General features: G+C 45.7%; 1 protein-coding gene across 1 annotated transcript in view; it reads left to right on the forward strand.

Annotated features, from left to right (window-relative positions):
- The window catches only part of TTC21B (tetratricopeptide repeat domain 21B), a 57,879-nt gene that overhangs the window by 14,385 nt on the left and 17,513 nt on the right, over positions 1-25,981 (forward strand). The window contains exons 7-22 of the mRNA XM_077319840.1: positions 1,398-1,482; positions 2,968-3,066; positions 7,047-7,239; positions 7,546-7,643; positions 9,497-9,697; positions 11,972-12,101; positions 12,996-13,153; positions 14,799-15,023; positions 16,846-17,084; positions 18,152-18,224; positions 19,700-19,810; positions 21,226-21,364; positions 22,549-22,655; positions 23,909-24,097; positions 24,235-24,345; positions 25,838-25,919. Coding sequence (XP_077175955.1) covers positions 1,398-1,482; positions 2,968-3,066; positions 7,047-7,239; positions 7,546-7,643; positions 9,497-9,697; positions 11,972-12,101; positions 12,996-13,153; positions 14,799-15,023; positions 16,846-17,084; positions 18,152-18,224; positions 19,700-19,810; positions 21,226-21,364; positions 22,549-22,655; positions 23,909-24,097; positions 24,235-24,345; positions 25,838-25,919 — 2,240 coding nt within the window. The remainder of the gene's footprint in view (positions 1-1,397; positions 1,483-2,967; positions 3,067-7,046; positions 7,240-7,545; positions 7,644-9,496; positions 9,698-11,971; positions 12,102-12,995; positions 13,154-14,798; positions 15,024-16,845; positions 17,085-18,151; positions 18,225-19,699; positions 19,811-21,225; positions 21,365-22,548; positions 22,656-23,908; positions 24,098-24,234; positions 24,346-25,837; positions 25,920-25,981) is intronic.

Here is a 25,981-nt window from a genome sequence, read left to right on the forward strand (position 1 = left end):
ATCTACCCTGCAAGGCTGTTGTGTGGATAGCACCACCCCCACCCCCCGGCCAAGCTGCTTGTCCTGCCATGACCCCTGTGAAAGGGTTGTTTGACCCCCAAAGGGGTACCCAGGTTGAGAACCACTGCTTTAAGGGATCATAAGACTCTCCCCATTTTTTAGATAACTATGGCAATGTTTTGTCTAGGAATATTTTATCCATGTAACATGTGTTATGGGCCTCGCACGTCCATTAGCCCCGCACAGTGCCCTCCCCCCGTGGATCAGGGCTGCAGCCTCTCTCCTCTTCCCCTTTTCCCTTGTAGTGACACCTCTTTTCACTGTGGGGGGGCTGCTCTGCTGCCAGTCTGGCTGCTCCCACCAAAAATTGTACTTTACTAGGGCCCATGTTACATGAATCCTTAAATTGGTTCTGGTGTAATGGGCCCCGTAAATCCTTAAGCCACTCCAGACTTTGTCACAAGATGTGATGCAGCGGTAGAAAAGGCAAATGCCATTTTGGGCTGTCTCAACAGAGGCATCACATCAAAATCACAAGATGTCATAGTCCCATTGTATACGGCACTGGTCAGACCACACCTGGAGTACTGTGTGCAGTTCTGGAGGCCTCACTTCAAGAAGGACGTAGATAAAATTGAAAGGGTACAGAGGAGAGCGACGAAGATGATCTGGGGCCAAGGGAGCAAGCCCTATGAAGATAAGCTGAGGGACATGGGAATGTTCAGCCTGGAGAAAAGGAGGTTGAGAGGGGACGTGATAGCCCTCTTTAAGTATTTGAAAGGTTGTCACTTGGAGGAGGGCAGGATGCTGTTTCTGCTGGCTGCAGAGGAGAGGACACGCAGTAATGGGTTTAAACAAAGGTCTTCAAGCAAAGGTTGGATACACACTTTTCTTGGATGCTTTAGGATGCTTAGGGATAATCCTGCGTTGAGCAGGGGGTTGGACTAGATGGCCTGTATGGCCCCTTCCAACTCTATGATTCTATGATTCCTGTTCAATGGCATCCCCCTGCCTCCTTTAATGTAACAGCTTCTTTGTATTTTGACTGAAGAGAAGCTAGTGAGGGAAGTGTAACTTATGAACTGCATAACTGTAAACACTCAGAAATTTTCTTTGAATTCAGATTTAGATGTGGCATTGTAGTTACTAAAATATCCCCACTTTAGTATAGCTTTTGATAGTTTAAAGGAGACTTAAAAGGGTTTTGTGGGTGGGGGGAGATTTGAGCGTGTGTTGGTTCTCCCTCCCGTGATCAACAAGTAAACCAGTTTGTCAGGTTTGCTTTCTAGGGGTCGTGGATCATGAAGAAGATACAGGTCCTGTTGAAAGAAACAGCATTGTGTTCTGGAAGAAAACTGTTGTAAAGCAAACTGTCCTATTAAAACATTTTGCTTCAGGTTGTTGCAGAAAGATGCTCTGAATTTGGAAGCTTTAAAGGTGGAGGCTGTACATTGTTTATGCAGAGAAGGAAACATACCTGAGGTGGGTGTTTCTGTTTTACAGTGACACTTTATTCTTAGCGTCTTATTCTTAGACTACGGGTAAAGCCCGTTGTCTCCAGGAATACAGCGGGTTTTAGATTGTGGGGGTGGTAAAAGTAAGTCTGGACTTGTTGATTCTGGAAGGACATGTTGATGCATGGGTGTGTTGTTTGGGTTATGGTTGCGTGGCTGGGCATGAGGGTGTATGATTGCAGAGGGTTGTGGCATGGATGGGCACTCAGGAGACTTTGTAGGTTTTCGAACAACGGGCGCTAGAGCTTGGTGGTTGGAAGAGGAAGGGGAGGAGTTGTCCGGTCTTTAAGGGCATGGGGTTGAGTGTGTGTGTTGTGTGGGAGGTTGTATTGGCACAGTGACAAATGAGGGCATGGGAGAGGAGAGATGGGCATCAAGAACCTGTGGTGTGGAATGTTCGTTGAGTGTGGGAGAGGACTGACCTTTGGGAATCGTGGCATAGTGGTTACAGGTGAGCTTTCCAGAGCCATGTCTTCAGGTATGTGACACCCTGTGAGGGAGGTGTGGCTGAGAGAGCTCTGAGAGAACTTGGAATGTCCCAAGTCCACCCAGCCGGCTGACTGTGGGGAATCAAAACCGGCTCTCCAGGTTAGAAGCTGCTGTTCTTTGAATGTGACCCCAGAATGGCTCTCAAAGACCAACGCTAGAGTTGCTCTTCTCCCTCCCCCAGCTGTTTTGTCCCACATTAAAGTCTGTTGCAAGGAATCTTCCAGCCACCCCCAAACGGAGGGATTTCCCCTCAGAATTCTCACGACACACGGAGGATGGGCCTTAGAGGGCCCTCCCTCCGATTGGCTGACTCTCCTTTCCCCTCATTCTTATTGGCTCTGGTTGCAGGGAGCCAATTGCAGGGAGGCAGTGGCCCCTAGGAGCATGCTCACCAGGCACCTGCCTCTATCAGTGGTCTGAGGCAAAGGGAGTGAAGTCCTTGTACTTGACAGCTAGGGGCGGGACACGCAGCCTGACTGGGCAGGTGTCCATAGGGTGGCAGGGTGACACAGGCAGGAGCAATCATTGGCCCTTAAATTGTGAAGGGTCATTAGGTCTTTTATAATAGTTACAGATTACCGTTATGTGTTATGAAAGCGTGCTCTGAATAAATGAGAGGGATGTTTTTTTTCCAGATGTAATTTCCAAAAATAATTTCTGTGAGACAGTAACTGAAGAGCTTAGAAGTCCACAGGAAAGTGCTTTACAAGAAAAAAATAGGTTGTGAATACATTTCATAGCTCAGTCAGTATTTAACTGGGATATTTTATACTGTTGCTCTTTTAAGAATTTCTAGCAAAATATTGTATAACATGCGTTGGTATAAGTTACTATAGTTGTTTCAGATTGTCTGTGTAAGTAGAGTTAAACTGTTGATGAAATACAGTTACTGTTGATGAAACCTGCCAATGTCCAGGATTTCTTTCCCACAATTTTATAAATAAATGTTTTATGTCTTCTCTAGGCCTCATCAAAGTTGGCTGATTTAATTAGTGCGCTAGAAAAACTTGAACCACATAATCCCCAGCTGTTCTGCAAAACAGCATTAGTTTTCAGCAGAACGGTAAGTGGGCATTTTTAACGCCTCCCCTGCCCCAATGTTAATTATTATTTTATTATTAATGATTACCTATACCACCCTCTCAATATGCCTCAGGGTGATCACAATCCTTCAGTTCTCAGAGGACTTTCATGAGCTTATCAATTGTGTGAGGAGCTGAACCTCTATGTACTCTGTGGTAGTATTTCCTTTAATTGAATGCAATGTTCTGTTTGGGAGCATGTTTATCATTCCTACTGTGCACACTCCCCTACACATATATATGCCAATAAATTACTTTTTGTATTGGAATCAAATTGGGGTTAATGATAAGCCAAGTTGCCCCCACTGATACTTGACTGTTTTTTGGTTTATTTTGTTTCAAGTGGTAATTTGAAGCATTTCCTGAACTTATAGCTTTGGTGGTAATTGTGGTTTTTAAAATAAAGCATTTCTTTATATTTGTTGCTGCTAAGAGTGCCTTGCTGGTTTCAGCAGCTTTTCTCCCTCTGCCTGAAATGATGGGTCGCTCATGAAGAATGAGGTCATCAAACACATTTGACCAGGGCAGAAACTTGAGAGGAACAGTGAATCATAGATTCATAAAGTTGGAAGAGGTCATATAGGCCAGTGGTCCGCAACCTTTTTCAGGCTGCGGCCCGGTGGGGGTGGAGGGCGATCCGGCAGGTCCGCACATGCGTGTTTGTGCCATGCGCGGCCGCAGGCGCACATGTGAGGCAATTTTGCGCATGCACAGCAGGTCCGTGCATGTACATTGCACCATGCATGACCGCAAACGCGCATGCACGGCACTTTTGTGCATGCACACATGTGCAAAACTGCCGCACCTGCACGTTTGCAACCACGCATGGCGCAAACACGCATGCGCAGACTTGCAGAGCGTGCGCATTTGCGCCGGCGGCCACGCTCCCCCCCTCCTGCAGAAAGAAACTTGCGGCCTGGAAAGTTTCTCACTGCAGGGAGGGGGCGGGGAGAGGGAGCCGCTGCCCGGCACCGGACCGTGGCCTGGTGGTTGGGGACCACTGATATAGGCCATCTAGTCCAACCCCCTTCCCAATTCAAGATCAGCCTAAAGCATCCATTCATGAAACCCTGGTTGAGAAAGCCTAGTCTATACTTTTAGTCACGCCTAATAACACTCTGCCTCTTGTGGTGCAGAGTGGTAAAGCAGCAGACATGTTGTCTGAACCTCTGCCTATGAGGCTGGGAGTTCAATCCCAGTAGCCGGCTCAAGGTTGACTCAGCCTTCCATCCTTCCGAGGTTGGTAAAATGAGTACCCAGCTTGCTTGCTGGGGGGTAAAACGGTAATGACTGGGGAAGGCACTGGCAAACCACCCCGTATTGAGTCTGCCATGAAAACGCTAGAGGGCGTCACCCCAAGGGTCAGACATGACCCGGTGCTTGCACAGGGGATACCTTTACCTAATAACACACGGAAGGTTCCTCAGGCAATTGTATCAGTTGTGGTTTGTAATAAAACTTTATCATTACCATACACTATTAAAAGTTAGATTTTTGCACCAATTAAAATACATTCAATAAAAGTAATCATTCGGATATTCACCTGGCTGGATGTAGAGAAGAGGAACATTTTGCTGGTCTAGTCTTCAGGCACTGATTTGGATCAAATTTGCTTGGCAGCTGAGGCAAAAAATCACAGAATCATAGAATCATAGAGTTGGAAGGGGCCATACAGGCCATCTAGTCCAACCCCCTGCTCAATGCAGGATCAGCCCAAAGCATCCTAAAGCAGTGGTCCCCAACCTGCGGGCCGCGGCCCGGCGCCGGGCCGCAAAGGCCATGGCGCCGGGCCGCGGCTCCCTCTCCCCGCCCCCCCCACCCCCGCAGTAAAAAACTTCCCAGGCCGCAAGCCTGCGGCCCGGGAAGCTACTTACTGCGGGAGAGCGGGGAGAAGGAATCAGGGCCGGGCCGCGCCCGTGCAGGCCGCGCCCTCTCGGCCCGATCCACGGGCGCGGCCCGCGGGTGTGGCCCGATCCGCGGGCGCGGCCGGGCGCGGCTCGCGGGTGCGGCCGACGGGTGCGGCCACCGGGCGCGGCTCGCGGGTGCGGCCGCCGGGCGCGGCCGCGGGCGCGGCCCGAAGCGTGGGCGTGGCCCGCGCGGGCGCGGCCCAATGCCCTGCCGGTCCCCAGCCTAAAAAAGGTTGGGGACCACTGTCCTAAAGCATCCAAGAAAAGTGTGTATCCAAAAAGGGCAACTTTGTAGGAGTTCCTCCATCATGGTGCCTGGGCCTAAGCCTGCCAGAACTGCGTACTATGAATTTTTGCCTAGAAGCTGAATAAAGTGAACAGGTCAGCAAGCAGAACAAATTTAGAGTCCAGTGGCACCTTTAAGAAAACAAAGTTTTATTCAAGTATGAGTTTTCGCATGCACGCATACTTCCTCAGATACAATATTATGGAATGGAAATAATCAGTTCATACTTATAGGCAATTCATACTTATAGGTAAAGTGTTAGAGTAAATTAACACACAGCATAATGAAAATCGTTCACAGATTCCAGAGATAAATAGGAATGCAACATTAGTTTGGATGTGTTTGTATTCACTTGAGATATCCTTTTCTACTTTTGAGGCTCTGCAAATGCATAGGTGCAGATCAGCTGGCTTTTGCGCATAGCCACTGCCAGCACAGCAGCTTGCCTTGCTTGGAAACAGATATAAAGGCTATGAAGTTTATAAAAGTTAATCTTGGACAGATAACGTCCTCTAGAGTGATCCTTTTTGATTAATTAATTAATTTAGATTTCTATTTTTATTCCGTCCTTCCATACAGCTCTGGGCGGTTTACATAAAGCGTTGTAGAAGAGTTACATAGAATATTATAGCAATGTGATAAATAACAATCATAACATAACATGATAACCAGAATAGTAATTTAACAGAACAATAACATTGACAAATCCCTGGGTAGGTCAGATGTTCAGTCACGGAAGGACGTCAGGGGCAAGACAGAACAGCAGATGTTTTGAGTTGGGTCTGCCTCACACAAATGTCTGGTGGAGGAATTCCCTTTTTTCATGCCCTGCGGAATTGTGGAAGTTAAGCCAGGGAGAGAATTCTGTTTGGTTTACTCTTTGCTTATTTTATTCATTTGTTTATTGATAGGCCCCCCCCTCTCCCCGCAAAGGGCCTCAGGGCGGTTTACGACCATTCCAATAAAATCATAATAAAACATTATACAAAATGTAAGACTTTTGCTTTCTGCAACCACAGCTGTCTCTCTGGTAATTTGGCGTAGTGGTTAGGAGTGCGGACTTCTAATCTGGCATGCTGGGTTCGGTTCTGTACTCCCCACGTGTAGCCAGCTGGGTGACCTTGGGCTCCCCATGGCACTGATAAAACTGGTCTGACCGAGCAGTGATATCAGGGCTCTCTCAGCCTCACCCACCTCACAGGGTGTCTGTTGTGGGGAGAGGAAAGGGAAGGCAACTGTAAGCCGCTTTAAGCCTCCTTCGGGTAGGGAAAAGCGGCATATAAGAACGAACTCTTCTTCTAATTTTCTGTTGTTTATAGTAATAAGGCATTCCTTGGAGGCGGGAGAGCTCAGCATAGGGGGAAGAATATGGAGAGGAGAGAGGCCCACAGTTTCTTCTAAGCCACCCTGGCCTCAACCATAAGCCAAGTAGAAGTGTCATTTTACATCCCTCACAGAATTTTGATAACCTCCGTCAGGGCCTGGATTTCCACTGGCAATTCATCCCACCTGTCCAGGAGCCAAGGCCAAAAAGGCTCTGGCTCTGATCAATACCAGTCAGATCTCTGGGGCCAAGGATCACCAGCAAGTAGGAATTTGCAGAGTGTAATGCTCTACTGAGAACATAAAAGGCGTTCTTTCAAGAAAACTCAAGGCCCAGACCGCATAAGGTTTGTGGCATCCTCTGATCTTTGTAGACAAAGCATTGTGAAATTTGACTTCAAGAATGTGTGAAAAATTGTATCTTTTCCTTTTTTTTTAACTACAGTGTGGCCGCAGCCCCCTCATCCTTCAGCAGACTCACGCTTTGGTGGAGAGAGCTTTCAGCTTGGCCACTAACAGTGCAGATATTGCTACAGAACTTGGCTATCAGATTATCTTACAAGGGAAAATAAAAGAGGCTGAAAAGTGGTACCAGGCTGCCATGGCTCTCGATGAGTCGAGCGTTCCAGCGTTAGCCGGTATGGTTCGCCACATGTATGTGATTCCACAGCGCGTATACAATTTCACTCGGTTTTTCCACAAATGTCTTCCAAAACTGAATGCATGTGATTTCTCTCTTAAAAAACAAAACAAACAAAACCAAAACAAACCCAAAAAGTCATGATTTGTTTTTTATTGTAACAAGCTTGCTCTTTTCCCCACTTTTTTTTTTGAGTTCATTGTCTCCCTGTATTCTGAGAAGCCTGATCAATGAAAAAGGAATATGACCCTCTGAATGTTTCCCTGTAAAAGTAAAACCGGAACGAGATGACTTTGCATTACAGGGATTATCCGATGCCAGCTAATGGAAGGGAAGCTAGACGACGTGGAGCAGCAATTGGAGTTCCTGTGTGAGATCCAGCTGTCTATTGGAAAATCAGCAGTAAGAGAACGATCCTTTCCAGAAGTGCTTTTGATTTTCATCGGATTGAAGATGGGGCTCTAATGATATTTGCCGTGTTACAGTTACAGTATTTAGTTGGCAGAGGATTCCATCCAGTCTAATCCATCCGTCTCTTGCTTCTATCCTGCCCATCCTCTATTGGGGAGTCCGTGGGAACTCTGAAGGGGGTCTGCAGCCTTTCCCTCCTGCCTTAATAGACTCGGCCACAAGCTAAGGGACCGCCCACTTCCATTGCCCCCTCACCGGAGCATGACAGAGTTCTCTCTTGGTTTCTGTGCCTGGCAGCCTGCCTGGTAACACAGGCTATTATTATCACTTCTGGTGACCGTCTCACTTCTAGGAGGCATGGCAGAGAGATGCGGCCAGTGGACATAACTTCTAGGGCTCCTTGAAGCCTGCAAAGTTATTCCAGGGGCTCCTTGATGGCCAAAAGGTTGAAGAAGGCTGCTCTAAGGAATTAATAGTGGTGTTCATGGTTTTCCTTCTCCCATCGTATCCCTGCAGAAGCTCTGTGAAATAGATTAGGCGAAGACTTGCCCAAGTTAGCCCACTAAACGTTTTGGCTGAGCAGGGAGTTGAATTTAGGCCTCTTCAATCTTAATCCGTTGTTTGTAAGCAAGGCAATACAGTGGCCATAATAATCTTGGCTTCTCCTCTTTTGCTGTTTGTCAGGTAGTGTCAGTTCTGGATTTCCAGGCAAGGGATGCCTGTTTTCTCACATTTAAATGTGAGCTCAATTTCTGCTCAGTGGAAACTCTTGATGGCTTGAGCATCTTAACTGTATTAATGTGATGGTGCAACAGAATATAAGAAACTAGAGATTGTCAATAAATACTGTATCTATCGGCTGTAGAATTCAGATGCTGCTGTTCCCAAAGAACAGAAACATTTCTTGTGATTCATCAAATCAAAATGAGGTGTGATTTTAAATTTGAAAACTTTTATTTTAAAACTCATTTGAGAAGAAAACTTGGGTTTTGTACCCTGCTTTTCACTGCCCGAAGGAGTCTTGAAGGGGCTTACAAACTCCTTTGGTGACTGCCACCATGTTGTTGGGTTTGTTGTATGTTTTTGTGTCCTTGGATTATGATGATTGGATTTTTTGCCTCTCCCAGTAGGCTTGAGGCGGGTCACATAATGGGATTTTATTGGGGCTTTTAGCATGGACAATTGTAACCCGCCATGAGCTGGTCTCTGGAGTTGCGGGTAAAATTTAAATAATAATAATAATAAGGCCACACAGATGAACAGTCCTTTGAGCTGATTTCTAGGCCTTCAGTTGTTGCAATGAGGACCCAAGCAGCAGAAATTCTTGTGAAACAAACCTGGAAGTTTCCAAGACGGACGTCCTGCTGTTACAATCAATGAGAATTCAGTCAGTATTGAACTGTGCCTGCTCAGTGGATTTCGAATTTTTATTTTAATAAAGACTAAAAATATTCTGAAAAAATGCTGTGGTTAAAAAGAAGAGCTTTCTTACACTCTGCTTTTCACTACGCAAAGAAGTCCCAAAGTAGCTTACAAACACCCTTGCCTTCCTCTCCCCCCAACAAAAAACCCATGAAATAAGTGGCACTGAGAGAGTTCTGAGAGAACTGCTCTGTGAGAACAGCTCTAAGAGAACTTGGACTAGCCCAAGATCACCAGCTGGCTGCATATAGTGATGAGGGAAGTCAAACCCTGCTCTCCAGATTGGAGTCTGCCACTCTTAAGCACTCTAGCTTTCAAGAGAGACCCTAGGTCCCCACTTGACTTCCTGAACAATTTTTAGTGGCAACGAGACACGTCCAACATTAATTGATAACTCTTTTATGTAAACATTTGTTTTGTAGGAACTCTCTTACTTGCAAGCAGTTTTGGCTATGAAGAGACACAAGAGACAAGAAGAAGTTATTAGCCTCTTGAACGATGCGCTGGACAATCATTTTTTGTCTTTGCATGGCTTACCACTTGGCATAGAATACTTTGAGAAACTAAATCCTGACTTCTTGCTTGAGATTGTTACGGACTATCTTAATTTTTGCCCAACACAGGTAAGCAAGTCCGGATTCTTCTCCTTGAATAAGAACCCTTTCGTGTGATTTCAGTTTCCAACAACTGTAGTGGCTATGTTGCTATTATATTTACGGTGCCAGTGTTTCGGAACGACTAATTAAAAAAAAAACTGCCATTGAAGTTTTTAAGTTTTTAAGCAGAGGCAAGATCTGACAGAAATGCTGATTCTGTGAACTTAGGCAGATTGTGAGTGGGTGGGCCGGGAGGGTTGTGTTAGTGTTGGCTCTGTGGCCCTTTATTGCATTCCCAAGGAAATGCCAATCACCACTTTGGGGTTGGATGGTAAATTTCCTCCAGGCCAGACTGGTCAGGGATTCTGGCTTGGGGGAGGGGGCATTGTAGTCACGTAGTTGTGAATTTCCTACATTGTGCAGGGAGTTGGACTACATGACCCTGGAGGTCCCTTCCAGCGCTATGACTCTATGAAATGGGAGCTACAGTGGCAGCTATACGCGTGGGGGTGGGGGTGTGAAGGTTCTAGAATTTCCCATCCACACAGTGATCAGACCTTAGAGTACAACCATCTCAGAAGGATGCTCCCATAAGCAGCTTGGGAGGAAAAGGGCAGTGTGCGCTGAGACAAGGGAAGAACCAGATGTTGAGAAACATAATGATGATGATGTGTACAGTAGTCCCCAACCCCAGGTCCGGGGACCGGGACCGGTCTGTGATCAGTCAGTACCGGGCCGTGGCTCCTCCTCTCCGGCTGCTTCCTCGGGGGCTGCCCTTCCACCGGCTCACCTTTGGTGCTCTCCAGTGGTCGCCATGGCTGTGGCTCCCCCTCGGCGTGGCATTGTGCAGCTGCTGCTGGCAGCACCCCCCAGTGGACGGTGGGAAATCAGGGGCACCACCGGGAAAGCAAGTGGAGCAGGGGCTCAGGCCACGGCGACGTCCTTCGACAAAAGACTACCCCCCCCTTGCTGGGCCTCAGTAAAATTGTCAAGCGTTGACTGGTCCCCGCTGACAAAAAGGTTGGGGACCACTGGACTGTAGAAGGTAGGGTGTTTGGGAGGCAAATTGGCCATTATCCATTTTCACAACAGCTGGTCAGGGGAAAAATGGATTTGTGTGAGCTTTTGTGTGCACGCACACTTCTTCACATGAGAGTACAGATTATTTATTTGATGTGGTGAACTTGAGCAGAATTCAGCCTGAAAGATTCAGATATTCAGGTGGGGAACCATATCAGTCTTCTGCAAGGTTCAAGTCCAGTGCCCCTTTGAAGACCTGCAAGATTTCCACATTTTTATAAGCTTTCTTAAGTCAAAGCTCCCTTCTCCAGATAACCAAAGAGCTCTGACTCTCAAAAGATTATACACTGGAAATCTTTCTCTAAGGCACTACTGGGCTTAGATGGGGGGTTGTGTTGTGTTAACTCCTAAATACTTTGCAAAATATTGGTAAAATCGTCATTCGAGCCAACTGTATGTGCATTTGTTTTTTAACAAAGCAGGAAATGGAAAATGTATTTGGGTAGAATTGCTTTTTCTTCCATCTTCAGCCCTCAAGGGGCTTCCAGCTTGTAAAAAAGCTGATCTATGCCTCAATCAGAGCCTCTTGTGGCGCAGAGTGGTAAGGCAGCCGCCTGAAAGCTTTGCCCATGAGGTTGGGAGTTCAATCCCAGCAGCCGGCTCAAGGATGACTCAGCCTTCCATCCTTCCGAGGTCGGTAAAATGAGTACCCAGCTTGCTGGGGGGTAAACGGTAATGACTGGGGAAGGCACTGGCAAACCACCCCGTATTGAGTCTGCCATGAAAACGCTGGAGGGCGTCACCCCAAGGGTCAGACATGACTCGGTGTTTGCACAGGGGATACCTTTACCTTTACCTTTACCTATGCCTCAATCAGGAGGTAGGGAATACGTCTGCGTTCATGTAGACGCCACAGCGTTGAGATCATGGCAGCAGGCTTTTATATTGGATGCCAATGCAGAAGAATTTCACTTCTTGGATCAGATGTTTCAGCGAGACTGTTTTAAAAAAAGGCTTCTGCCTGCCCTGTGGCAGTGCAGTAGATCAAGATGCCTTTAAATCAGTTTCTCAGACTAAGAGAGCCAGCTTGATGCAGTGGCTAAGAGGGGCAGCTTCTTGTGCTTGATTCCCCATTCTGCCCCATGTGCAGTCAGCTGGGTGACCTTAGGCCGGTCACAGTTCTCTCAGCCTCACCTACCTCACAGGGTGTCTCTTGTAGGGAGAGGAAGGGTAGTAAAAAGTGGGTTTACAAAAAAAAACAGCTTTTCTTCTTCTCTTCAGCCTGCAGGTCCAGGGCAGATGCCTTCCCCCCTTCTCAAATCATGTGCTTTGGTCCTTGAGGCAGTGGTAAAAAATGTTCCGGGTCTCCTGCAAGCTGCCTATTTAGCTGCGAAGGTGAAATACTTGACAGGTAACACCTCACCGTCTGAACCAGCACAACTAAGGTAGTGGGAAAGCACAGTTTAGTTTGAGCCTGTGATTCATAAAGCACTGTCCATGCCATCCTAAGCAGAGTTACAGCCTTCCAAGTCAATGAGCTTAGAAGGGTGCATCTCTGCTTAGAAAGGCACTGTATGTCAGCCAAGAGATGATGTTTAGCTGTGCCTTGAATGTTCTGTGTCCTATTATATAGGATTCCCTTGCTGCTTTAGTTTTTTATATCTTCTGAATCTAAAAATATAGGGTCTCGATAGGCCACTCTCTGTTGCAGATAGTTGTGGGCTGAGGAGGTGTATATTATGATAGTGCCAATCAACCGCCTTGTGCCTTTTTGACCATTGAGAATCCCCTGAAACATTCTTCATGCTTCAAGAAACCCCAGAAGTCATGTGATTGGGCCAAATATGGCCAGGAAGCACAGCTGTGTACAGTCCCGCCTGGGACTCCTCCCCTTCCCACCCCCTCCGGACCCATCCCTGGCTATATTGGGAATGGCAGGCTGGTTGACATGGCCATATATGGTCATATCACCCGCTAATTGTTTAACAAATTAAAAAATATATATTAAAAAAATTAAGTAACTCCCACCTATTCAGAAAACCCTCCCAGGGCTTGTCAGGAAACATCAGGATTTTACAAAACCCTGGCTGAGAAAACTTGTTTATAGTTTTAAGACTGTTTGCAAAGGGGTGATCTCATCTCTCTCTCTCTCCTTGTCTCTCTCTCTGTCTCTCTCTCTCTTTGTCTCTCTCTCTGTCTCTCTCTCTTTGTCTCTCTCTGTCTCTGTCCCTCTGTCTCTCTCTCTGTCTCTCTCTGTCTCTCTCTCTCTCTCTGTCTCTCTTTCGGTTTGGTCAAATTTGAGTAGGGAATCCGGAAGCATCCCAAAGTATCCTGCAGCACTGCCTTGAAAAGAACCCTGCTGACGCAGAGGCTCACCTCCTTATGGCTCAGGTTTATTTGTCGCAGAACAACTTCAAGCTCTGCTCTCAGTCTCTGGAACACTGCCTAAGCTACAATTTTGAAGTAAGCACGGTTGGGAAACTCTTGCCTGGCACTCCGAAGCTCTTTCCTTTTCGTTGCGCGCATTGATCGGTGCCGGAACCCTTTGCCAAGAGTAGGAGTAGGTGCAGGGTTTTGGTTGCAAAGTTCCTTTTCCTGGAAATCAGAAATGACATTACAGTTTTCTTGTAATTTAAGAAAAAAAGAATAGAAAACGGGATTTCTTAGAATGTTATTGTATATCCAACCACTTAGCCCTGACCTCATCAGATCTTGGAAGCTAAGTAGGGTTGGCTCTTGTTAGTTATTTGGATGGGAGACCTCCAAGGAAGTCTAAGGTTGTTATGCAGAGGCAGTGACAAAGCACCTCTGAATCGTCTCTTGCCTTGAAAACTCTATAGGTCAGCTGCCACTTGACAACACTTTACACACATGCATCCAACCAGCAGGGATTCCCGCCTTCCCCATCTTGCTGCAGCCCATTGAGCCCCTTCACCTTTGTGTCCCCGGGGGGGTTGACACTGGTTCCTCTGGAATAGCTTGAGAGGCAAACAGGGGTATGTAGCAAGAGGGAAGCAGCCTGAATAGGCTGATTTCGTCAGAGCTAGGAAACTCAGCAGATGGTGTTTGAATGGGATACCACCAAAGAAGACAGAGGTTGCTATGGGAAGCAATGGCAAACCACCATTGCTCCTTACTTGGCTTGGAAAACCCATGGTCCTCATGGTTCTCCAGGTCAGTTGCAACTTGACGGCACACAATTATTGTTATTAGTGAGAGGAGAGGATCAGTAGAAATCGCCACCCCCTTTTTCTGCAAACAGAAATGCTGTTGAACTCATAGAACTGCTTTATACTAAATCTGTCCAACAAATTCAGCATTGAGTACACAAGACTGGCAGCAGCTCTCCAGGGTCTCAGGCAGAGGGCGCTGACATCACCTTCTGCCTGGTCCTTTGGAGTGGAGAAACTGGGGATGGAACCTGAGACCTTCCATGTGCTAAGCAGATGCTCTGGACCACAGTGTCAAGGAGTCCCTAGTCTGAGCTCCATGGGTTCCCAGAGCTAGTGTACACAAGAAAACAATCCTTGTAAGATATAAAGTTTATTTGAATCATTTTCAGAAATAGTTTGATCTCAAGGCACAACTCTACAATTATACAGTGAAGAAAACAAGAACATCTAGCTAAATTATCTAACACATTTGGAAGTCTGTATTAGATGGCACAACCTCACAGAACTGCATGGTCAGATTTGAGCCACTGAGCCCTTAGGGCAGGGGTAGTCAACCTGCGGTCCTCCAGATGTCCATGGACTACAATTCCCATGAGCCCCTGCCAGCAAATGCTGGCAGGGGCTCATGGGAATTGTAATCCATGGACATCTGGAGAACCACAGGTTGACTACCCCTGCCTTAAGGGGTACCTCCGGGTCATCAGGAAGAGCACCTAACTCTACCTTGAGTGGTGAGCAGATGCCTGAAGGACTGGAATGAGAGAGTGTCATGCTGTGAATCTCAGCATTCAAACTGCATTCTTCCTGATTGCCCAGATCATAAATTCTCAACGTACCATGTGGGTGATTTAACACAGCAAGTGCTTTCTTGAAATACTGCTTTTTCTTCTTCTTCTTTTGGATGATTGTTGATTCTATTTTATGCTTTTCTTAAGATTAGGGAGCACCCTCTGTACCACTTAATCAAAGCTCAAGCTCAGAAAAAGATGGGAGAAATAGCAGAAGCCATTAAAACCTTGCAGATGGCAATGAACTTGCCTGGGATGAGAAGGTCAGCTGCTCCCTCAAAATCGAAGCCAGGCAAAGTGGAAATTGACGCCAGCGACCGTGTGTCCATCTACCTAGAGTTGGTTGATGCTCATCGCTTAAGCGGGCAACAGGTATTACAGTCCGAGTGCTAATGTCAAAGTGGAATGTGTGATTTGAAGTTCAGGGGCAATATTTTAGAAGCGTGGGTTTTTTGTTCATTGATAGTCTCCGTTGCTCACTGAGACTCAAGACACATTACAAAATAGGGAAAAAAAACAATTCAGTGAGATAGTATAAGATATTCACTAAAGTAGAAGAGTTGTTTTTTATACCCCACTTTTCAAAAATCCGAGGGAGTCTCAAAGCAGCTTACCTTCCTTTCCCCACAGCAGACACCCTGTGAGGCAGGTGGGGCTATGACAGAACTGCTTTGTGAGATCAGCTGTGACAAGGCTGTGATTGGCTCAAGGTGGCTGCATGTGGAGGAGTGGGGAATCAATCCTGGCTCACCAGATTAGAGGTTTCCGCTCTTAACCAGTACCCCAGGCTGTCAGACAAATTTTTTTCCCCTTAAGGCTGAAACAGTGCAATAATACCAAAAGAAAATAATTCAGTCAGACAACAAAAGAGATCCAATAACACTATAATAGCACTATGAATAGAGAACTGGTAACGGAATGTTACCATTTTTAAGATCTGAAATCTTCAATAGAGTTTGCGATCAAGGTTCTAACAGTAATGGATTTACAGTACTATTCTTAACAGAGTTGTACCTTTCTGTGCCCGTTGGCTTCAATGGCTGCTGCATCTGGTTGTAGGGGGCTGAGGGGAAAAGGGCAAGGAGGGTGCCGATGATATTTGCTTACCGCCACTCCAATGGGGGGTGGGCTGATCTTCCTCGCTGCCCAGCCTCAACTATAGACCTGGCGGAAGAGCTCCGTTTTGCTAGTACTGACAGGCTCATGGGAATTGTGGTCCATGGAAATCTGGAGCGCCACAGTATGATCTAGTATGCCTCTAGTATGCCTCTAGTATGATTATTGTCCCCCATCAGCATTGAGGTCAGTGGCCTAATGTTCAACGGGTTCAGCTGTGCATAGGATTGCACTAACCAAGACAGCTGTTGTGTTCACTTCATTTGCATTAGAGTCCAAAATAAATGTAGGCTTAAACTACAGGGGTGAGTTTTAATTTGGAGGCCTATCCTGCAACAGCAGCCCTTTGGTAATAGCCCAAGCAGGTTTTCATGACACAGAAAAGGATGAACAGAAGAGCGGCCCGTAATAAAAGGACATAGTAAGAATGGCCAGGTTATATGAAAATAAAGCCACTTCTGATTTAAATTAAGGCGGAAGTGCATTGAATTTTGTCCTCCCATGTATTGGACAGTTGGCTAGGACTTGTATAGCAGTGGGTGAATGATCCATGGAGAGTTGGGTTTCCTTGGAAGCTTAGTAGAATTTTTCGCACTGAGAAAATTGACCGTGTCAGATAAGGTTGCCTAAAAACAGTTTGTCCACCACTGCCAAATGTCCCCCTGCAGTATGCAGGGACAGAGAAGCATTGGCTGTGTGTTAGGTCTGCACTCAGTTTACTTATGGCTGTGTTGAGGCCTAATAGAGCTTGGCCCAGGGCTCTATGTGAACTGATTGCGGACCCTAAATTGGGCTCCAGGAGTTCTCTACAATACACCAGAGTCCCTTAGCAAATAAGGTGGTGTCCAGATGGCTCTCTGAAGATAAATAAGTAGTTGAGGTGTACAGGTGGATTTGAGTGCAGTATCCACTTAGAGACCAACCAGATTTTCAGGGTATGACTCCCAAGGAAGAGCTTTGATTTTTGAAAGCTCATACCCTGAAAATTTCGGCCACTAAGGCACTACTAGACTTGAATCTTAGATGTTCTACTGCAGATTTCTGAAACTAGCTGATACAGCAACTGTGTACTTTGCAGCATGAAGCAGTTAAAGTTCTTCAAGATGCGATCAATGAATTTTCGGGCACCCCCGAAGAACTGAGAGTTACCATTGCTAATGCGGACCTTGCTCTCCTACAAGGGGATGTGGAAGAGGCTCTGACGATGCTCAGAAACATAACAGCAGAGCAGCCTTATTTTGTTCAAGCCAAAGACAAAATGGCCAAAATTTACCTGGAGTACCGAAAAGACAAGAAACTATATGCAAGCTGTTACAGGTAAGAGTATAAACCAGGGATTCCCAACCCAAGGGTCCATGGACTTCCAGGAGTTTGCGGGAGCTCCAGAGGGGGTCCACGGCCCTTCCCCTCCTGCCTTAATGGACTTGGCCACAAACTAGGGAACCAGCTGCTTCCATTGCTCCCCCTCCCCCAAGCATGAGTTCTCTTGTGGTTTCTACACCAGGAAGGGGGTGGAGCCTGCATACCTCCTCCCACTTCCAACCATATCCTGTCTCTCCTTCCTCAGTCTTCCTCAAGCCTGCCTGTCACTTCCAGTAGGCATAGCGGGAAGGGGGCCAGCTGGCACCACTTCTGGGGCTCCACAACCCCTCAAAAATTATTTCAGGGGCTCTTCCATGGTCAGAAGGTTGAAAAAGGCTGGTAGAAACCCAAATGGAGAATGCTATGTCAGAATCATTTCCTATCAGTTACTCCAGTTATCTAACCAAAGCATCTTCCAATAGAAACCAATACATTGCATGCAAGAAGTCACTCATTTTGAAGGCTCTGAAATAATAACTTGAAACGTGGTTTCAGAACAGTGACATTTGATGGTGGGGGGCTTTTTCCATCAGAGAGAAACACTTTCCCTAGCAAGAATGGATCCTTGGGATCCATCCTCTCTATCCTGATTCAACTGTGGTTCCCAAAGTCCAGAAGCAAGTTTTTACTCCCTCCTACAGACACCCATGGCAATAGAAACCTGCTCTGATGCAGCCATGCAAAACCAACTTTGTTTGAACTAAAATCAACTTTTGCTTATATATTCCTACTATTATAATGGTCAGTTCTTAGTCTGAGGAAGAGTGCTTGCACTCGAAAGCTCACGTCCTGAATAAATCTTTGTTGGTCTTAACAACAACTCCTGGACTTTGATTTTATTGTGGGGAGAGGAATGGGAAGGCGACTGTAAGCCGCTTTGAGCCTCCTTCGGGTAGGGAAAAGCGGCATATAAGAACCAACTCTTCTTCTTATTGTGCTACTTCGGACCAACACAGCTACTCATTTCAGCCAACTTTGTTGTTGTTACTATTAATTAAAAACCTACTCTTCTTTGTTTTCAGAGACCTGGTGGAAAAGCTGCCAAGTTCTCACACCTTACTACTTCTTGGTGATGCATACATGGATATCCAGGAGGTAGGCACTAGTAACTGGTATACCTGTTCTGAAAAGTAATGGCCTACGAATGGTGCCCATGCAAGCCCTTCTATTAGAGGGAAAACGAGAAAGGAAAGATACAAATAAGTCCTTTGCTAGGAGCACAGTTTGTCTTGCCGCTTTCAGTGAATACATGAAGTTGCCTTATTCATGCATGCATGCTTGTATTTATCGATCGCCACTCCCAAACAATCGGCTTGTGGCGATTCACAACAAGGTCCACAAGGACCGTTGCAGTAAAAAGGCATAAAAACACATAACAGCAACCCACATCAACAATAATGGTGGAATAACCAATTATTTCCTTCCCCCTACCCACCCCTGGACGATGACAACAGAAGTCCACAGGGATCTACCATTGACCTCAGGAAAAAATGGCCATGCCCAGGTGACCACGGCATGTGCCTCCTGGGCCTGTACAGGGGGGTGAATTGGTCCATCCTTGGTCCATCAAGGCCATTGTCTGCTCAGACTGGCAGTAGCTCTCCAAGGACTCAGACTGAGGTCTTTAACAGCACCTCTTGCCTGGTCCTTGTAACTAGAAATGACAGGGATTGAATCTGTGACCCTCTGCATGCAAAGCAGAGGCTATTCCACTCAGCTATCCCCCCTCCCCCATAAAGTAATCACCACAGCTGCTAGATCATTCTGGGGATGGAGAAATCTGTATCCATCCCACTGTCCTACCATGCCTTCCCCCTTGTCTGGGTGCAAGATAGTCTGCCTCTGTTATGGCTTGTTAAGGGATGCAGGAAGGACCCACATATACTGAGGCCTATGGTGAGAGTTTTGCATGGGAGTTTTGGCAGGGCCAGTTTTATCCATGTAGCATATGTAGCACGTGCTACGGGCAAAGTATAAAGTCTTTAGGAAGCACTGTTGTCACCGGTCTTACGACTTTTTTGAGATCTAACCTATCTGATAGGAAGATTATTAGAGTCCTTTTAACTTTGTATGCCATGGGACATTTGATTCTCCTGCCAAAATTGTATCAGCAGTCTCTCCCTGCCTGTTGGTGGTAACCCATTAGCTATTAAAGAATGCATTCCAAGAAACCTTTAGTAGATCAATAGTGGTGCAATCTTCTGCCTTTGTAATAAATAATACAAAATAGGGTCCTGTACCATTGAAACTGCCATTATTTTGCTATGTAAATGTATTTAGGGACAAATTTAGCCTTTGTATCTCTAGAACTTATCTGCTGAGTTTGGTCACAGTTTTATGAAATACAGATTTAATGGCCTTGTTTTTAGAACCGATGTAAGCTGGTGGCATGCAAGGGTGACCAAACTGTGGCTCTCCAGATGTCCACGAACTACAATTACCATGAGTCCCTGGACATGCTGGCAGGGGCTCATGGTAATTGTAGTCCATGGACATCTGGAGATCTGCAGTTTGGCCGCCCCGGCATGGAACCTTTATAATTTTCTTGACTGAGACTGCTATTCTTCTAGCCTGAAGATGCCATTGAGGTTTATGAACAAGCTTTAAAGAAGAACCCTAGAGATGGGGCATTGGCTTGTAAAATAGGAAAAGCTCTGGTCAATACACATAACTATGCAAAGGTATGTTACAAATTGCTTATGCAAATGTATTTCTTGTATTTCTTGTAATGCTTACTAGTACAGTCTTGGTTGAGACACTTCCAGAAACATTTAATGTACCCTATATAAGAATGTAGCCTGACCTGGGTAGCACCAGGTTAGCCTGATGTCATCAGATCTCAAAAGTAAAGCAGGGTTGGCCTTGGCTAGTGCTAAGAAAGGAGACCACAAGGGAATACCAGGGTTGTAATGAGGCAGGCAACAGCAAACCACCTCTGGCCTTGAAAACTGCAAGGGGTTGCCGTAAGTCAGCTGTGACTTGAGGGCAAAACAAAAATGCAATGGGTGTAAATGCTGACAATGTCTATCACAATATGACCATCACTATATAAAATATGCTAAAGTTAGATCCTGCAGACCACTAACACAAGAGTAGATGTGGATGTTTCCCCTTTCCCTAAACAGTCTCTTGAGACCTCCAAAAAGTGGGTGCTCAGAATCACAGGAGCATCATAGGCAAATGAGAGAAGGCACAAGGGAAGGGTTTGCTGTGAAGAAAGCAGGTGATGTTGCCACTTCCACCAATAGAGAGCCTCTTCGCCTAGCAGAATGTTACCTGATTTTTACCCCCTTGCTTAGTTCATAGTAGCCCCCTATTCTTGTGCCATTTTGTGTCTTACCAGTTCCATTTCCTTCTCAGTTACAGAGGTGGTGTTTGCAATCTCTGGGCAGGAAACTTACTCACTTCCCATCAAGCTCCAACTCCTGGTGGGGCTGTCCTTTTCAAGTACCTCCTGGACATGTGCAGTTCCCCAGGCCATACTCCCCCACCCAAGTTCCCCTTGCTCCTCAGGGAAGCCCTGCCTCTTGGCCAGGGTGTCACTCTACCCTACCCTACTCTACCCTACCCTACCATTTCCCAGAATTCTCTCCAAGTCAACCAAGGCTAGGCACAGCCATACCTTGCTCAGCTCTTCTGTCCTTGTGGACTTCTACCACAAGAGCCTCCTGTTCCCCAGCTCTTGGGTGAGCCTGGTTGGGCAATGGATTCATTTCAGTACAATGGTGTTGCCCTAACTCCAAGCCTCAGTTTTTCAGAGACCGTAACAGCCTGTGTAGAAGGGGAAAGTGGGTAAATCCACAATGGTTCATAGGAGACAAAGCCATATAATGTTTTTATTGAGGTCTCTTAACAGGAATTAGAACAAATATGGACGAATCGTAAAGGAACAATTTTATTTCTTTGGCTAATACTTTTGAGTGTGGAAGTTCATAGAAAATACCTATTGAGCTAACAACCGAAGGATTTGATATAAGCTCAATTTCCCATTTGAGAATCTGGAGTTCTTCTGTTTTCTAAGATCTATAGAAATTTTGCAAATGTCAAATGTTCTCTTTTCCATGGACAATGATTTTTGTTTGTTTTTGAAACAAAGGCAATCAATTACTATGAAGCAGCTATAAAAACCGGTCAACAGAATTTCCTCTGCTATGACCTGGCAGACCTCTTGCTGAAATTGAAGCAGTTTGACAAAGCGGAAAAAATCCTTCGGCAAGTTTTGGACCACGAGCCTGGTACGACCACAGCCTCTCTTACTTCAGATAGAAATTGGGTGTGCCGACAAACGTTTTCCCAGAAACTGATGGAAAGTTTTAATCTTATGAGTATTCAGTTTGCTTCAGGAATACGTGCTTTGGTGTGGGAGTTCCTGAATCTGGGCATGCTTTCGATGTTGCTGGAATAGCGCCCCGTCTGGGATGTGCATCGTCTTTTATATTCTCCCCTCTGACTTCCACTTTCCATTTGCTTCTGATGGTGGCCAAAACAGCAGTGAAGAATCTTTTGTCCTCTTCCCATCGTTATGGAATGGCAACCTAAGATGCTTGGCTGGGCTTCCCCATACCTTACCTTCTTTCACATCTTCAGCATTCAATTTCTCCTTGGAGTGAATTACATCTGAAGGCATGCAGCAGACACTGGAAAGGAGAGAGACTGTGATGTAAGGAGGCCAGCCCAACATCTCTGGGTCCCATTTCTACAGCCAGTCCTCTTACAATACAACAAAGCTTTCCTGATCTTGTGTTCTAACCCAGAAGTATCTTTTGGAAATTCAGCTGAGATTGAGCCCAAAACAGCATGGGATTTAAGGAAAATAGGGAACAAGGAAGAATTACAGGAGGATGCTCTGAGACAAAGCACCGCTGTTTGCTCCCAAGGGTTAATAAGCATAGTAACAGAGCTATTCCAGCTCTCAGGGGTTAGTAATTGGGTATCTCTGCCCCTTTTCAACTTGTTCACCATTGAGAAAGTCCTGAAACATTCTAAAGGCTTTGAGAAACCCCAAAAGTGATGTGATGGTGCAGAATATGGTTGGGAAGCTCACCCAGGTTCCCTCCCCTTCTCACCCCCTCCAGGCCCATCATTGGTCATGGAGGGGGGGTTCAACATGACCATATTTGGTCATATTATCTTGTTGATCTTTTGGCTATCCTGAGTCTTTATTGACCCACTAATAATTTGTAGGCAAAAAGGAGGAGACATAATCTTCTTGGGAGGAGAGAACATGTCTATAGCACTACTTCAGATTACATTAGGTACCTTGGCTTGATTTTGGCAACTGTCCATGCATCTTTCCTAACACTAGTGTTAAAATCAGGAGTATATTTGTTCTTTTGCTGCTCTTCCCAAAAATACTAACTATTTGTCAGGTATAATCTCATTTGTTAATTTGCATCGTATACCTTCTCTCTCTCTGCAGTGAATGATTTGTCTTCTCTGATGGAAGATACCCGGTACCAGGTTCTCCTTGCCAAGATTTATAGCAAAATGGATAGGACGGAGGATGCTATGATTTCATTGCAGCAGGTGAAGGAATACGAAACACTGGAGCATAAAGGTTTTGATAGTGAAAGACCACCTGAAAGAATGCCAAAGGGTTTGCATTCAAATGTCATTTTCCTCTAACAGGAAGCACTTATTCCAATAGGACAGAACTTTATTTATTTGTTTGTTTGTTTATTATTGGATTTGTATGACCAGAGCTGGCTCGTGGCGGTTTACAATATACAATCCATACAGTAACAATAAACCCCCCATTAAACCCGTTAAAAACATTATAAAACTCCACCCTTTGAGTTTCTCTTTGGAGACTGGGGGGGGGCTCAGAAAATGGGGGGCGTCTACAGTGGGAAGAGAGAAATGGCAAAAATGGACACTCCTCCTTTCTTCTGGTGGAAAACAACCCTTGGATTAAAATTAAATGGGTCAACCTTTGTAGAACATTGAATCGGAAATGTGGCTTATGTATTTAGTCCTCGTAGTGAATGTAGTGGGCTCCTTTCAATTTTCTTCCGCTATATTTGTTTTTCTGAGAAGTGGAAGTATCTAACTCTAGTTTTCCTCCACTCCTACCAATGGCAGTTTGTTTCTCTATTCCAGTCACTAACCTTCAAATGGCCAGGTAGCCAAAGTATGTTAGCAAAAGACAGAATAAATGCCTGCCCATGTTTTTATCATTTGTATCATAGCTGGGTCCTTTTCTTCACATTAAGTCTACAGTATTGTAGAGAAATTGACTGATCTTGTCTTCAGGTCTGCTTTTGTTGTTCTAAAACAGTGGTTCCCAACCTTGAGGTCGGGACCCCATTTGAGATCGCCTGGCTCCTTCCCCGGGGTCACCAGCTTGCCCGCAGCAGCGGTGGGGGGCAGCAGAGGCATGTGGAGGCAGATGGCGACGGGTGAGCGGAAGTAGCGAAAAAGCCCCACCTCAGGCAGATCCCCTGATTCCCAGACTGGGCCTTTCAGTAGTACTCCCTTTTCTACCAGTGGAAAAGTTGGTTGGATCCAGCCCAGTGAAAGCTGCCTTATTTTCCATGAAGGACGATGGGTGGAATATAAATGTGAGAACTGAATTAAACTGCCGTATGGTACATAAGACCATTAGTGTGTGGTAGCTAATGACCTCTGATCTTTGAAAGCCTTGCATAGTTCAACACCAAGGTTCATGCAGCCCTGGCTTTCTAGGGGGGGAAATGCCTCCTTAAAACACAAATCCATTCCCACCTTAGTCCCGTTTTATTCCCTGCTTTTAAAGCCCTTCTCCTTGCTTTCCCCCTCAGGCCCGGGAGTTGCAGGCCAGAGTCCTCAAGCGGATTCAGACTGAGCAGTTGGATGCAGTTCCGGTGCAGAAGCAACTGGCAGCTGAAATCTGCGCGGAGATAGCTAAGCACTCAGCAGTCCAACGGAACTACGAGAAAGCAATTAAGTTTTACAAGGAGGCTCTTGTTCACTGTGAAACCAACAGCAAGGTCAGCCAAGCACCAAAATTAACCATTCCCCGCCCACTTGATTCTTAGTTAGAAACACCTGGCTGTTGGGGGCACTTAGGAAAACCTGATAAAGAATTAAGACTGAAAACGGCTCTTTAATTTTGTTCTGTCTTCAGGTGATGCTTGAGCTTGCACGTCTGTACCTTGCTCACGATGATGTGGAAGCGTGCCAGCGTCAGTGTGCTCTGCTGCTGAAGAACGATCCAGATAATGCGGCCGCTTCTATGGTGGGCCTTATCGGAAGAAGATTTAATTGAACAATTCCAGATCTCTTTTTAAAAAGAATAGCCCTTGATACATTTCTATGTAGAATATAAGACTTCTCACATTTTAACACAAGGGTCTTTGATTTTGAGTGAGGCTTGTGGGCACTTTTGGAATTCATTATCACAAAATGGCTTCCACGGGGTATTGTGGTCCATCACAAAATGGCTGTTATAGGCTGTTGAGAAATTGGCAGCCAGATATCCTCCTATGATGGAGACAGCTGTTTCTGAATGGGTGCTCTCTTCACCTTTTGATTTCTTGTAAAAAAATAAGAGTTGGTTTTTATATGCCACTTTTCTCTACCAGAAGGAGTCTCAAAGCAGCTTACAATCGCTTTCCCTTTCCTCTCCCCACAACAGACACCTTGTGAGGGAGGTGAGCCTGAGAGAGCCCTGATATCACTGCTCGGTCAGAACAGCTCTATCTGTGCTGTTGCGAGCCCAAGGCCATCTAATTGGCTGCATGTTAAAGAGCGGGGCATCAAACCTAGCTCACCAGATTAGAAGTCCTCACTGCTCCTAACCACTACACCAATAGCGTTAAGTAAACAAAAGTGTTTGAATAAACTCATTCATATTGAATGAACTTTAAGCACTCATTCACACCTACAAGCCCTACAAATCATTTAAAAGCAGCCATGGTAAAATTAAAATAGTGTCGATAAAAACTCGAAGGACATGATTTTAGTTATAAATGTCCTAGTATAAAAATGTTACCTTGATTGACTCTCTAGTCTAGGTATTAGTATTTTAAAAGTTTTAGTTGCTAACTGAAATAATAAATGGACATTGCTTAGTGGATCTCAGGGAGCAAGGAGTTACAGAAGTTAGGTGAAATCATAGAAACAACGTATCTTCATGCTTGAAATGAGCCCTCTGAAAACACAGTGAGATGCTGTGTTCAGGTAGTAGGAGAACTTGCGACTGATGCCCATTATGGTTCTACTGAAGAGATGGGATGGAGATGATTGATGGGGGGGGTGGGGGGGTTAGACGGTAACCTCTGCTTTGAAAGCTGGACTTTAAGAGCATGAACAACAGTGTCTTGGATCCACTGTTGATTTCCATTGATAAATGTTTGCCATAAACAGTGCTGAGCTTGCTCATCCATGCCCCCCTCTCTCTGCATGCCATAAAATACTGCTCCTAGAGGACAAGTGATTCCGTCAGGAATGCCGGGGTGGGGCAGAAGTCTCGGGGGGGGGCGGGGTCCAGTGAAAATTGCTCCCCTCCCGTTTCTTCAGTGTAGCCGAGAAAATTCCGGGTATTGCTGCTGGGCATCTGTTGTGCGGAAAGTTTGGCTTTCTAACCTGTTTGCATTTGATAACCTCCATCATAGTCTCATTTGTTTATTTATTTTGTGACTTTTAGGCCACCCTTCTCCAAAAAGGTCTCGGTGTGGTTCAGGGGCAGATCTTGTAACCTTTTTTACTTGTGTGCTTTGTGATTCTAGATGATGGCTGACCTTATGTTCAGGAAACAGGACTACGAGCAAGCAGTCTTTCACTTCCAGCAGCTTTTGGATCGCAACCCTGGTGGGGCATTGATTTTTGTTGTTGTTTTTTGCATTAAAAAAAATCGAACATGACAAGCAGCA

The sequence above is a fragment of the Paroedura picta genome, chromosome 2 (assembly GCF_049243985.1).
Source record: "Paroedura picta isolate Pp20150507F chromosome 2, Ppicta_v3.0, whole genome shotgun sequence".
In the NCBI taxonomy this organism is placed as follows: domain Eukaryota; kingdom Metazoa; phylum Chordata; class Lepidosauria; order Squamata; family Gekkonidae; genus Paroedura; species Paroedura picta.